This window comes from Leucoraja erinacea, chromosome 7 (genome assembly GCF_028641065.1).
Source record: "Leucoraja erinacea ecotype New England chromosome 7, Leri_hhj_1, whole genome shotgun sequence".
NCBI lineage: Eukaryota > Metazoa > Chordata > Chondrichthyes > Rajiformes > Rajidae > Leucoraja > Leucoraja erinaceus.
Window position 1 is genome coordinate 65734127 of NC_073383.1, and position 13916 is coordinate 65748042.

Genomic DNA, 13916 nt, shown 5'->3' on the forward strand with positions numbered 1-13916 from the left:
CTGTGGGGTAAAGGTTTTGGGTCTGGAGGTACTGTTGGAGATGTCTTGGGCATAGCTATCAGTTTTCCGATCGTTGATAGTTGACCTGTCGGCTGAATGTTTAAAACATTTTTTTTTAATTTTTATTTATTAGAAGCAAACGTACAAGAGTAGAACAAACGACATATAAAATTATACAGTTATTGTACAGCTTCAATTTTGACTTTTTAGCTTTGAATTAGAAGAAAAGAAACGGGAAAGAACAAGAAAGAGGAAAAAGTGAGACGTGCAAAGATAGGACCCCTAGTCTACCAAAGTAGTGCAGCCAAAGTTGAGTAAAAGAAAGAGAGAAGAGAGAAATAGAAAAAAAACGAGGGAGAAAAGTGGTGATATACCTGCCTCTCATCCCTCCCCACCCACCTCACCCAACCCATAGTTGGATTTAAATCCAAAGTTGTGTTGTGCCATACTATCCTTGTAAAAAATTGGTAAAGGGAAAGGTAAAGGGATGTCTTGGGAAAATGATCTGGTTTTTCTGCCAAGCCAAGTCTAATATTTTCAAGATGTAGTGTCTCGGACATGTTTGTAATCCACATCTTAAGAGTAGGGACTGATGTATGTTTCCAAAATTTAAGTATTAGTTTTTTCGCCGTTACCAGGCCATAATTAAGAAAACGTCTTTGAAATAGTAATAAATCAGAACAGGCTTCTGAAGTACCTAGAGTGATCAGTCCCGTGTCGGGCTCCAATTATATTTATTAGTGTTTTAGAAAACATTTCTCTCCAGAAATTATGTAACTTTATACAAGAGGCAAAGGAATGGGTTATAGTTGCTTCCTGAAGGAGACATTTATCACAAATAGGAGAAACATTTGGGAAGATCTTATTCAGTTTAGACTTTGAATAATAGAGTCTGTGCAGTATTTTAAATTGTATTAACAAATGCCTAACGTTAAGAGAACAGTTGTGTATGTATAGAAGGTTTTCCTCCCATCTGTCTTTTAAAATTGTTAGGCCAAGTTCATCTTCCCAAGCTCTTCTAATTACTTCTGACGATGGGGTTTGTATTTTTAAAATGGCATTATATAGTTATGATATTAACTTGTTGGAATCCGAGTTTCTATTCATAAATTCGTGTAATGTGTCTGGAAACATATATTGATAGTTTGGATATATGATTTCAGATAGTCTCGTATTTGAAGGTATCTAAAGTATTGGCTTTATTTGACCTTTCAAATGATATTTCGACTGTAATTCTTGAAATGAGGGAAGTTCCCATCTCATAAAGATCTCCCAGTTTTTTTAATTCCTAATCTTTCCCAGTGTGTGAACATCTTGTCTAAAATACACAGCTTGAACAAACGGTTGTTGGCAATTGGTGCGAGAAGAGATAAATTTCTCAGTTTAAGGGTTGACTTCACTTGTTTCCTGATTCGTAGGGTATTGTGGATAATCGGATTTTTCTCATATAGTGTTTTCTTAAAATTTATTGGAGCGAGAAGAATCGCGCCTATATTAAAAGGCAAACAATCTTCTCTCTCCATTATTAACCATTTTACCTGTTGGCATGTGCTGTCCATCCAATAGATTACATTTTTAATATTCGTTGCCCAGTAATAGTACAAAGAATTGGGGAGAGCCAATCCGCCAATTTCTTTGGGGTTACATAGATGTCGTTTATGGATTCTGTGTGATTTATAATCCCAAATAAAGTTTGTGATCAGAGAATCGAGTTTAAAAAAAAATAATAATAATTTTTGGAAGATAAATCGGTATTGATTGAATATCGGATTTCTGGAAGGAAGATCTTTATGGCATTTTATTCTGCCTATAAGAGACATCGGAAGCGTTTTCCAAAATTGAGTAAGGGCATTTAGTTTGGTAATTAATGGAGGAAAGTTTGCTTCAAATAGAGAAGTGTATTTTCTAGTTACGTGAACTCCAAGATAGTAAAAAATTTCCGTAGCAATTCTAAAAGGGAATTTTAGAAGGGGTGTCAGATCTCGAGGTTTTATTGACATAATTTCACTTAAATTTCACTTTCACTAAGATTTAGTATGTTTCGAATGCTAACTTGGGAATTGGTGATATAAACTAATACATCATCTGCATATAATGATATTTTATTATTAGAATATTTAGTATTATAGCCGTGAATATCGGATGTACTCTTATACTTTCTGCTAAAGGTTCAATCGCAAGGGCAAATAACAGGGGTGATAATGCAACATTCTGTCGGTTGATTGTATGTTGTAATTCATTTCAGAGCCATTTAGGAGATATACAAAATGGTAAATCATACGCTTGAAACCCATGTATTCAAACATGATTTTTGTTTTCTTTTTCCAGCAAGGAAAACCCTTTCGTATATGACAAAGTGTTTACTCCGAACACAACCCAGGAACAAGTTTACAATGTATGTGCCAAGCAGATTGTTAAAGGTGGGTGCTGTGGACTATGGTCTTCAAGTCGCTGATATGAAACTATATTGTGGCATGGGAAAAGAACACATTGGGAACCTTGAACTTCAATGTCCGATGTAGAAGCTTGCTGGAAATCTCTCGCTTTTCAGTCTTTAATAATTTTTTATGCCAGTGATTTATGTATTGTGTAATTATTTTATGCAAACTAATATTTGTCATTTCAAGTGTGGAATTTCAGCTTTTCTCTCACAAAGATGTTCTGTACATGAGTCTTTCGAGATCTTAGCCAAATCCTCTGCCCCACTCTCTGGGACTAGGTTTGACCCCCCCCGTCGGGTAGAGCAGCGAAACACTAAGGGGCAGAAAACGCTAGTGGGAGTTGTGTACAGGCCACCTAAAAGTAGTAGTGGAGTTGGGGATGGCATCAAACAGGAAATTAGAAATGCGTGCAACAAAGGTAAAACAATTATAATGGGTGACTTCAATCTACATATAGATTGGGTGAATCAAATTGTCAGGGGTGCTGAGGAAGAGGATTTCTTGGAATGTATGCGGGATCCTTAACAAGCGTCCTTAACTTAAAGAAAGGTGACTTTGAGGGTATGAGACGTGAATTGGCCAAGATAGACTGGCAAATGATTCTTAAAAGGTTGACAGTGGATATGCAATGGAAGGCATTTAAAAACTACACGGATGAACTACAACAATTGTTCATCCCAGTTTGGCAAAAGAATAAATCAGGGAGGGTAGTGCATCCGTGGATAACAAGGGAAATCAGGGATAGTATCAAAACAAAAGATGAAGCGTACAAATTAGCCAGAAAAAGCAGCCTACCAGATGACTGGGAGAAATTCAGAGTCCAGCAGAGGAGGACAAAAGGCTTAATTAGGAAAGGGAAAATAGATTATGAAAGAAAACTGGCAGGGAACATAAAAACAGATTGCAAAAGTTTTTATAGATATGTGAAGAGGAAAAGATTAGTTAAAACAAATGTAGGTCCCTTGCAGTCAGAAACAGGTGAATTGATCATGGGGAACAAGGACATGGAAGACCAATTGAATAACTACTTTGTTTCTGTCTTCACTAAGGAAGACGTAAATAATCTGCCAGAAATAGCAAGGGACCGGGGGTTAAATGGAGGAACTGAGTGAAATCCAGGTTAGCCGGGAAGTGGTGTTAGGTAAATTGCATGGATTAAAGGCCGATAAATCCCCAGGGCCAGATAAGTTGCATCCCAGAGTACTTAAGGAAGTAGCCGCAGAAATAGTGGATGCATTAGTGATAATTTTTCAAAACTCTTCAGATTCTGGAGTAGTTCCTGAGGACTGGAGGGTAGCTAATGTAACCCCACTTTTTAAAAAGGGGGGGAGAGAGAAAACGGGGAATTACAGATCAGTTAGTCTAACATCGGTGGTGGGGAAAATTCTGGTGTCAATTAAAGATGGGATAGCAGCACATTTGGAAAGTCGTGAATTCATTGGACAAAGTCAGCATGGATTTATGAAAGGTAAATCATATCTGACGAATCTTATAGAATTTTTCGAGGATGTAACTGGTAGATTGGATAAGGGAGAACCAGTGGATGCGTTATATCTGGACTTTCAGAAGGCTTTCGACAAGGTCTCACATAAGAGATTAGTATACAAACGTAAACCACACGGTATTGGGGGTTCAGTATTGATGTGGATAGAGAACTGGCTGGCCGATAGGAAGCAAAGAGTAGGAGTAAACAGGTCCTTTTCATAATGGCAGGCAGTGACTAGTGGGGTACCGCAAGGCTCAGTGCTGAGACCCCAGCTATTTACAATATATATCAATGATCTGGACGAAGGAATTGAATGCAACATCTCCAAGTTTGCGGATGACACGAAGCTGGGGGGCAGTGTTAGCTGTGAGGAAGATGCTAGGAGGCTGCAAGGTAACTTGGATAGGTTGGGTGAGTGGGCAAATGCATGGCAGATGTAGTATAATGTGGATAAATGTGAGGTTATCCACTTTGGTGGCAAAAACAGGAAAGTAGACTATTATTTGAATGGTGGCTGATTAGGAAAAGGGGAGATGCAACGAGACCTGGGTGTCATGGTACACCAGACATTGAAAGTAGGAATGCAGGTGCAGCAGGCAGTGAAGAAAGCAAATGGTATGTTAGCATTCATAGCAAAAGGATTTGAGTATAAGAGCAGGGAGGTTCTACTGCAGTTGTACAGGGTCTTGGTGAGACCACACCTGGAGTGTTGCGTACAGTTTTGGTCTCCTAATCTGAGGAAAGACATTCTTGCCATAGAGGGAGTACAGAGAAGGTTCACCAGACTGATTCCTGGGATGGCAGGACTTTCATATGAAGAAAGACTGGATAAACTTGGCTTGTACTCGCTAGAATTTAGAAGATTGAGGGGGGATTTTATAGAAACTTACAAAATTCTTAAGGGGTTGGACAGGCTAGATGCAGGAAGATTATTCCCGATGTTGGGGAAGTCCAGAACTAGGGGGTCACAGTTTAAGGATAAGAGGGAAGTCTTTTAGGACTGAGGTGAGAAAATAACGTTTTTACACAGAGAGTGGTGAATCTGTGGAATTCTCTGCCACAGAAGGTAGTTGAGGCCAGTTCATTGGCTATATTTAAGAGGGGGTTAGATGTGGCCCTTGTGGCTAAAGGGATCAGGGGGTATGGAGAGAAGGCAGGGATGGGATACTGAGTTGGATGATCAGTCTGATCATATCGAATGGCGGTGCAGGCTCGAAGGGTTGAATGGCCTACTCCTGCACCTATTTTCCAAGGTTCTGTGTTTCCCAGGGTGGAAATATTCAACATTAGATGGCATAGGCATATGGTGAGGGGTGAGAGGGGGGGGGGGGGGAGGTTTAATGGAGATATGCTGGATGGAGAACCTTGTTCCTGCGCTGTACTGTTTTATGTTCTATCACCATTTTTTCTACCTCACTCTCTCACCACACCCATGAACACCTATTAATTTCCTCTCACCAAGCAATGCATGGGATGATTTTCAGTAGCCAATTAACCTTTGGGATGTGGGAGAAACCCCATAGCAAGGCCTTAGCATGTGCATTCAAACTCCACATAATCGGCACCAGAGGTCAGAATAAATCTGGAGTTATGAGGCTGGAGGCTGTTGTGCCAAGATTTGAGAAGGTCTCTCTAAACCTCCTTTAATTAAATTAAATTGTATTAAATTTTGACCAGGAACCTTCCATATTTATTTATTTAGCAAATGCAAAGTCCTTTAGCTAAGCATTTGCCTCTTGATTTGCTGTATGAAGGGTGACAAGTCCTCCTTTGAGTCTTTGTTGAGGGCATGTCTCAATGATGTGTTGCATTGTTTGCTGCTCTCCACAAGCACACCGTGGGGTTGGACTGCTGCCCCATTTGTGAAGGCTGACCAAGCAGGGGCCATGTCCAGTCCTGAATCTATTCAGCGTCGTCCACTGCTTCCTTGGGAGATTGGTGCCAGGGACCGGTAGGGTGGGGTCTGACACCAGATGTTTATTTGGGACGTCCTTGGACTCCCATTCCTTTTTCCAAGCTGATTGGATGGTGAAATCAGCTGGTGGTGGGTTCTTCCAAATTGGTCGTCTAGATGGAAGTCGAGCAGTGGGTGGGTTGAAGATGTCCATGTGAATTGGCAGGTGAGGGGAGTTTTTGGTCTTTTGGAGCATCCTTTGAGTGAGGACTACTCGCCGGATGTGTGGAGGGGCTATGTTGGATAGGACAGGGAGCCAGGGGAGTGGTGTTGAGCGGATTGTTCCTGTGATGATCCTCATTGTTGAGTTCAATTGGGTGTCCACATGGTGTGTGTGGGATGACCTGGACCAAACAGGGGCACAATATTCGGCTGAAGAAAATGCAAGGGCTAGTGCTGAAATGCGCAGTGTGGGGGCTGCTGCCCCCCACTTTGAGCCAGCAAGCTTACTGAGGAGATTGTTTCTGGACTTCACCTTAGCTGCTGTTCTTTTGAGATGTTCCTTGAAGGATAGGGTCCTGTCAAGGGTCACTCCGAGGTAGGTTGGAGTGGGGGCATACTTCAGTTTGGTCCTGCTCAGATAGATGTTTGGTTCTCTTGTGGCTTCTGCATTATGGAGGTGGAACACACTGGAGACCGTTTTTTCTGGGCTTGGTTTTAGGCGCCAGGTTTTGCAGTCCTTGTCCAGTTTAGCAAGGTCTTCATTGAGCACCTGTTCCAATGTACCAAAATCTGGTGCTAGGAAGGCCAAACAGATGTCATCTGCATAGATGAATTTGCGGGATTTGGTGGTGGGTAGGTCATTTGTGTAAAGGTTGAACAGGGTTGGGGCTAAGACTGACCCTTGCGGGAGCCCATTCTTCTGCGTTCTCCATGCACTCTTGTTCTGACCAAGGTGAACTCTGAACCTGCGATTGGAGAGCAGAGATTTGATGGTTTCTGATGCCCAGGCAGGGAGTGCTTTGGTGACTTTTAGGAGGAGGCCTTTGTGCCACACAGTGTCGTAGGCTGCGGTGAGATCAAGGAACACTGCCCCGGTCTTCAGTTTGTTCTCGAAGCCGTTTTCAATGCAGGTGGTTAGGGCCAGAACTTGTTCTCCTGTGCTGCGGTCCTTGCGGAAACCTGCCTGATCCACACTAAGGATCTCTTCTACTCCTGGAGATATACGTTGTAGTATAAGGCGTTCTAAGATTTTGAGTGGGACGCAGAGTAGAGAGATTGGGCGGTAGCTTGCTGGTAGTTTTTTGTCTTTGCCAGGTTTTGGTATAGCAATGACTTTTGCTGTCCACCATATCTTTGAGATGGAGTTAGTCTGCATGGCCCTAGTGTAGAGTTGGGTCAGCCAGGTTAGAGCTCGGAGGCCCAGGTGTTTCACGAACTCTGGAGAGATGGTATCATAACCTGCTGCCTTTCCACATTTCAGGCCATGCAGGACCTTCTCCAATTCAGCCACCTCGAAGGGCTCAGGGTTTCTTTCCTTTCCAGATGTTCGTCGAAGTGTCCTTAGCTCTGTTGCGACAGCTCTTCTGGTGGACTTGTCTTGGGATGCTTTTGCAATATTCAATAGGTGGGATGCAACCTGGTTGGGTGTGACAGAAGGTCGGCTTTGGGTAGGGGGTTTCCGTGCAGCTCCTAGGCGGCGGATGAGGCTCCAGCATTTTCTGCTAGAGTGGGTGAAGTTTAGCTCTGTTACTGTCTCCTCCCATTTCCTTTGCCGGGCTGAAGATCTTCCATAAAAAATTGCTTTCAACGACTTCACTGCAAGAATGAATAATTAAACCAAGTGACATTCCTGCCCTTCACTGTCGCAGCTGTGAAGTCTTCATTCCGTTTAATCGAGTTTCAGGTGCTGCGCCTAGTTCAATGTTGTAGAACATCTGTGTGCAGATTTTCCAAGTGTAAACCCTGCTAATAGCCAGCAAACTTGTTGTGCAGTGGTGGAGCACACTGACAGAATCACCAGGCAGAATCCATCAGCGAGTTTTTTTGTTAGCGAGCATTGTGCCCAGAGCTTTGCATTTGCCAGAATGAAAACTAACATTTTGTTGCATAACTTAAGGTGAGAACTTAGACATAGAAACATAAAAAAATAGGTGCAGGAGTAGGCCATTCGGCCCATTGAGCCAGCACCGCCATATGATCATGGCTGATCATCCAAAATCAGTAGCCCGTTCCGGCTTTTTCCCCATGTCCCTTGATTCTCTTAGTCCGAAGAGCTAAATCTAACTCTCTCTTGAAAACATCCAGTGCATTGGCTTCCACTGCCTTCTGTGGCAGAGAATTCCACAGATTCACAACTGGGTGAAAACGTTTTTCCTCATCTCAGTCCTAAATGGCCTACCCCTTATTTTTAAATTGTGACCCCTGGTTCTGGACTCCCCCAACATTGGGAACATTTTTCCTGCATCTACCCTGTCTAATTTTATAGGTTTCTATAAGATCCCCTCTCATTCTTCTAAATTCCAGCAAATTCAAGGCCAGTGGACCCATTCTTTCATCATATGTCAGTCCCGCTATCCCAGGAATTAACCTGGTGAACCTAGGCTGCACTCCCTTGAACCTAGGCTGCACTCCCTTGAAACTAGGCTGCACTCTGCACGGATACATTTAATAGGAAGATATTTTTTTACACAAAGGGTGGTAGGTGTATGCATAGAGCTGTCAGATGAAATAATTAAGGCAGGTACTATTGGGACATTTGGACATATACATGGATAGTATAGGTTTAGAGAGATATGGACCAAATGCAGGCAGGCGGGACTAGTGTAGATGGGCATCTTGGGCAAGTTGGGCCAAAGGGCCTGTTTCCACACTGTATGACTCTTAAGCCTCTATGACTATAACTCTTTGAATTGATAATAAAATTAGATAATAAAAGGTACACTGCGGCTAGATCAATTAGGGAGGAGAAAATATAATATGTGGAAAAGTTGAAAAACAGAGAGAACAAAAAGGGACATGAGATAACTTTCAAATATTGAATAATTTTGATCTGAATTTTACACCTGGAGATGGTGGAGTGATGATTTAAAGAGGAATTACACAAGAAATTGAAGTTTTTAAAACGAGAATAAGGAGAAGTTGAAGAATAATTGGATTACATTTGCAAACTGCCAGAATCAACTTGATGGGCCGCATGGCCTACTCTTGAGCTGTGAGTTACTTCCCAATGAAATGGTAATTTATTGCACAAATTAAGTGGTTTAAAATGGTTTAACAATCTTGTAGCAGGTTACAATTACACCGACTTACGCAATGCCACTAATTTGCAATTTATTTCAGATGTGCTTGACGGTTACAATGGGACTATTTTTGCCTATGGTCAAACATCCTCCGGCAAAACACACACCATGGAGGTGAGTGGGTGATGTATCCTTGTGATGTATTCTTTCAAATGCAGAAAATATGATTGTCTGGAAATGCATTCGACATAAGTAGATAAATTAGAAAAATGAATCCAGTTTTCATCTTGTGCTATTCATTGCTCTCTCCCCCTTAACTATGCATCTCGTTGCCACTTAAACTTTTTAGTAATCGGGTCTTCTATCCTCTTTGCTTATCACTTTTTTCTTGAGTTAAACCTGAACATCCATTGACAATTTGAGTGTTATTTTGTGTATTGCACCACTTTGCTGCTTGATTAATTTCAAAGTGGCGATTTCATAATAGGCCTAATCACTGGGTGACAGTGCAGAGATAGAGCTGCTGCCTTACAACGCCAGAGACCTGGGTTCGATCCTAACAACTGGTGTTGTCTGTATGAAGTTCGTACATTCTTCCTGTGACTGCATGGGTTTTCTCGGGGTGCTCCAGTTTCCTCCCACACTCCAAAGACGTACAGGATTATAGGCTAATTAGCTACGGTAAAATTTGTAAATTGTCTCATGTACGCAGGATAGTGCCGGTGTACCAGCTCATTGCTGGTCGGCGCGGACTCCCTGGGCTGAAGAGCCTGTTTCCATGCTGTATCGCTAAAGTAATGTCGAAAGCCTCAACAGAGTTGTTCTGTAAGGTATTGGATTTGGTTAATTCAAGCTAGTGGCTCATTGCAGGTGATAGGCTCCTTATCCTTTACATTCTTTTTTTCTTGATGCCACTTTTTCACTTATCAATTTTTTGTTTTGTCATTGCCTTTGATTAAAAATAACCCACATTTTCACCAAGCTAGTTGGATGATTCTGGCAAGACCAACCCAACGCATGATTTGAGACTAATGGCTAGGACAGGTTTAGAGGGATATGGGCCAAATGCAGGCAGGCGGGACTAGTGTAAATGGGACATGCTGGCCAGTGTGGGCAAGTTGGACCGAAAGGCCTGTTTCCACACTGTAAACTCTATGACTCTACGGTGGCCTCCTTAGCCAAGGCAACAAATTCCTCTGCATCTAATGTTTCCATTCTGACCATCTGGCCCCACCGTTTATTTGCCAAGAATGTAATTGAAACAATGGTTGGAAATGTGCCAAGAGATCACCAGACATTATTTCGGGAAGAAGTATCTGCAGGGTGAATGGAGGGAATTTGGAAGAATTGGGAATTGAGTTTTGGTCTCCTAATCTGAGGAAAGACATTCTTGCCATGCCTCGTACAGAGAAGATTCACCAGACTGATTCCTGGGATGTCAGGACTTTCATATGAAGGAAGACTGGATAGGCTCGGTATGTACTCGCTAGAATTTAGAAGATTGAGGGGGGATCTTATAGAAACTTACAAAATTCTTAAGGGGTTGGACAGACTAGATGCAGGAAGATTGTTCCCGATGTTGGGGAAGTCCAGAACAAGGGGTCACAGTTTAAGGATAAGGGGGAAATCTTTTAGGACCGAGATGAGGAAAACATTTTTCACGCAGAGAGTGGTGAATCTCTGGAATTATCTGCCACAGAAGGTAGTTGAGGCCAGTTCATTGGCTAAATTTAAGAGGGAGTTAGATGTGGCCCTGTGGCTAAACGGATCAGGGGGTATGGAGAGAAGGCAGGTACAGGATACTGAGTTGGATGATCAGCCATGATCATATTGAATGGCGGTGCAGGCTCGAAGGGCCGAATGGCCTACTCCTGCACCTATTTTCTATGTTTCTATGTCTATGTTTCTAAGGGTAAAGTAACTAATAAGCAGGCTGTTTCCTGTTTTACACGTGGACAGTATTTCTTAACTACATGATTAGAATTCCGATTGGAAGTTATAGTTGTCCACCTGCAGCACATCAATCAGATTTTAACTTCTTGTTTCCTTACCTGGGAGGTTAAGATATTCTGTTTAAAAATCAGCTAATTGAATACGGCATTCCATTTTTCTTAGATGCATTGAGGCTATCAGTTAAGTTTAGAAATACAGTTTAGTTTGGTTCAGAGATACAGTGTGGAAAACAGGCCCACCGAGTCTGCGCCAACCAGACATTACCTGTACACTACTCCTATCCTACACACTAGGGCCAATTTTCAGGAGCCAATTAACCTCCAAACCTGCATGTCTTTGGAATGTTGGAGGAAATCGGAGCACCTGGAGAACATACATACTTCGCACATACAGCATGCGTGGTCAGGATCGAACCCAGGTGTCTGGCGCTGTAAGGCAGCAATTTTACCGCTGCACCACTGCCACCCTAAATGTGTTTGGCGGGAAAGTGAGTTTACGATACCAATAGCACTGGAAATACCGATGTTGTGGTGACCAATTTCCATAACTTGTAGTATTTCCATCCTTTGCCTCCATTTCTCCCCACCCTTTGTCATCATACTCTTTGCACATTTTTTTTATTGCTGATGTATTCTTCATACCTTTCTTGATGCATTCAGGGCCTGTTATTTCCCCCTCTAGTCATTATTTCACACATGGATTTATGTGTTGTTAAAATATTAATATTTATCAAAAATAAGATGTTTTTTGCAATTGAGTAAATGATGCTTTTATATTATACTTTAAATGCTAATAAACTCCGCCCCTCCCTCTCCAAAGACAATACACATCCTCATCCATGCTCTGGTCACATCCCGCATCGATTACTGCAACGCCCTCCTCACTTGCACCTCCAATAAACTTCTTCATCGCCTCCAATGCATTCAGAACTCTGCAGCCCGGATCATCACCCGCACCAGATCATCGGACACACATCACACCCATCCTCACTCAGCTCCACTGGCTCCCTTTGCACCACCGGATTAACTACAAGATTTTACTGCTGACCTTCAAAGCCCTACACTACCTTGCTCCCCAATACCTCTCTGACCTGCTGCTGCCATACACTCCTTCGTTCCTCCTCAGCTGCAATTTTAACTGTCCCCACATTTAGACTCAGCACCATGGGTGCCAGAGCCTTCAGCTGCTCTGCCCCACGTCTCTGGAACACTCTCCCACCTCCCATCCATCACCTGGACACTATCGATCAATTCAAATCACAACTCAAAACACACTTGTTTAGATTAGCATACTCGGCATAACTTCCACCATGTTCACCCCGATTTTAATGACTTAAAATGTTTTGTGTATTTTTATTTATTTTTTTGTTTTTGTTTTTAATCAACTTGATTTTAATATTGATAAATGTATTGTGATTTTATGTTCTGTAAGGTGTCCTTGGGTGTCCAGAAAGGCGCCAGCAAATAAAATGCATTATTATTATTATTATTATTATTATCTTAAATGATTTTATTATTTGCAGATGAATCCAATTTGCTCTAAAATATTATCTAATATTATCTAATATCTAAGATATTAACTTTTAAAGTATAATATAAAAGCATCATTTACTCAATTGCAAAAAACATCATCTTATTTTTGATAAATATTAGTATTTGTTAGTGGAATCAAGGGATATGGGGAGAAGGCAGGCACGGTTTTGATTGGGGACGATCAGCCATGATCACAATGAATGGCAGTGCTGGCTCGAAGGGCCGAATGGCCTCCTCCTGCACCTATTTTCTATGTTTCTATGTTTCATTAAATGATAGGACTATTTTCATCTTTAGGACTTTGAATAATATTTGTGTTTTGTTGATTTTTATATCTGCAGGGAAAACTTCATAATTCGCAGCTGATGGGCATTATTCCAAGGATAGCTCATGACATCTTTGACCACATCTACTCTATGGATGAGAATCTAGAATTTCACATCAAGGTAAATGTACAGCAGCAGCTATGTGAAGCCTTTCTTCAGTATTTTTCTTTGTATCCATAGACTTACACAGTATAACCTCCAAATAAGCTCTAAACTAAAAAGACTTGGGAGCATTGGTTTTGTCTTTCTCGCTTATTATATTATTTACATATTCTGTTGTGCTGATGCAAGTATGAATTTCATTGTTCTGTCTGAACATATGATAATAAAACACTCTTGACTTGACTCTGGATGCTAATCAAAACGTCAAAGCAGAATATAATAGAATATGCTAAACACAAAATGCTGGAGTAACTCAGCGGAACAGACGGCATCTCTGGAGAGAAGGAATGGGTGTCGTTCAGGGTCAAGACCCTTCTTCAGACTGAATATGCTGTTGTTTTGTTACCAAACATAATCTGGAAGTTCACCACTCCTTGTATTCATTAAATTGTTGACCAATTTGCTTGCCTCCTTTTGCCATACGGGTGTTTACATTTGTGTCTCCATTAGCATTAGCTGGATATGAAAATAACAAATGTGTGTAATTTTCCAGCAATTTGAGCCAAAATTTGTTCCAGTGCTATAGCAGTCCAGATCTTTCAGTTTTTCTTTATATTTAGTAATTGAGCTTTGATTTGTTCCACTTTGTATATCAACAAGGTATAGTTACATATGTAATTAATTCTCTATGGGATCTTAGAGTTCCACTTAAACACGCACTATTCAGACAGTGAGACTGAAAACTTGAATGAAGCAAGGACATTTGGAAAAAGAGAAGCCGGCACATGTAAATTAGTGCTCAATTTCCTCATTCATTTGTTTGTTATCTCTTAAACTATAAATACAGCTCTCTGATTCTACCCTTCATTAATTGTGAGGTTGTACAAACATGACTCGCTTGTTCCAACGTTTACTTTGCCACTTGCTTGTTGATCTGTGC

At 41.4% G+C, this 13916-nt stretch overlaps 1 protein-coding gene across 1 annotated transcript in view; it reads left to right on the forward strand.

Annotated features, from left to right (window-relative positions):
* Positions 1-13916, forward strand: part of LOC129699067 (kinesin heavy chain) — a 144908-nt gene that overhangs the window by 62033 nt on the left and 68959 nt on the right. The window contains exons 2-4 of the mRNA XM_055638693.1: positions 2333-2420; positions 9164-9237; positions 12890-12994. Coding sequence (XP_055494668.1) covers positions 2333-2420; positions 9164-9237; positions 12890-12994 — 267 coding nt within the window. The remainder of the gene's footprint in view (positions 1-2332; positions 2421-9163; positions 9238-12889; positions 12995-13916) is intronic.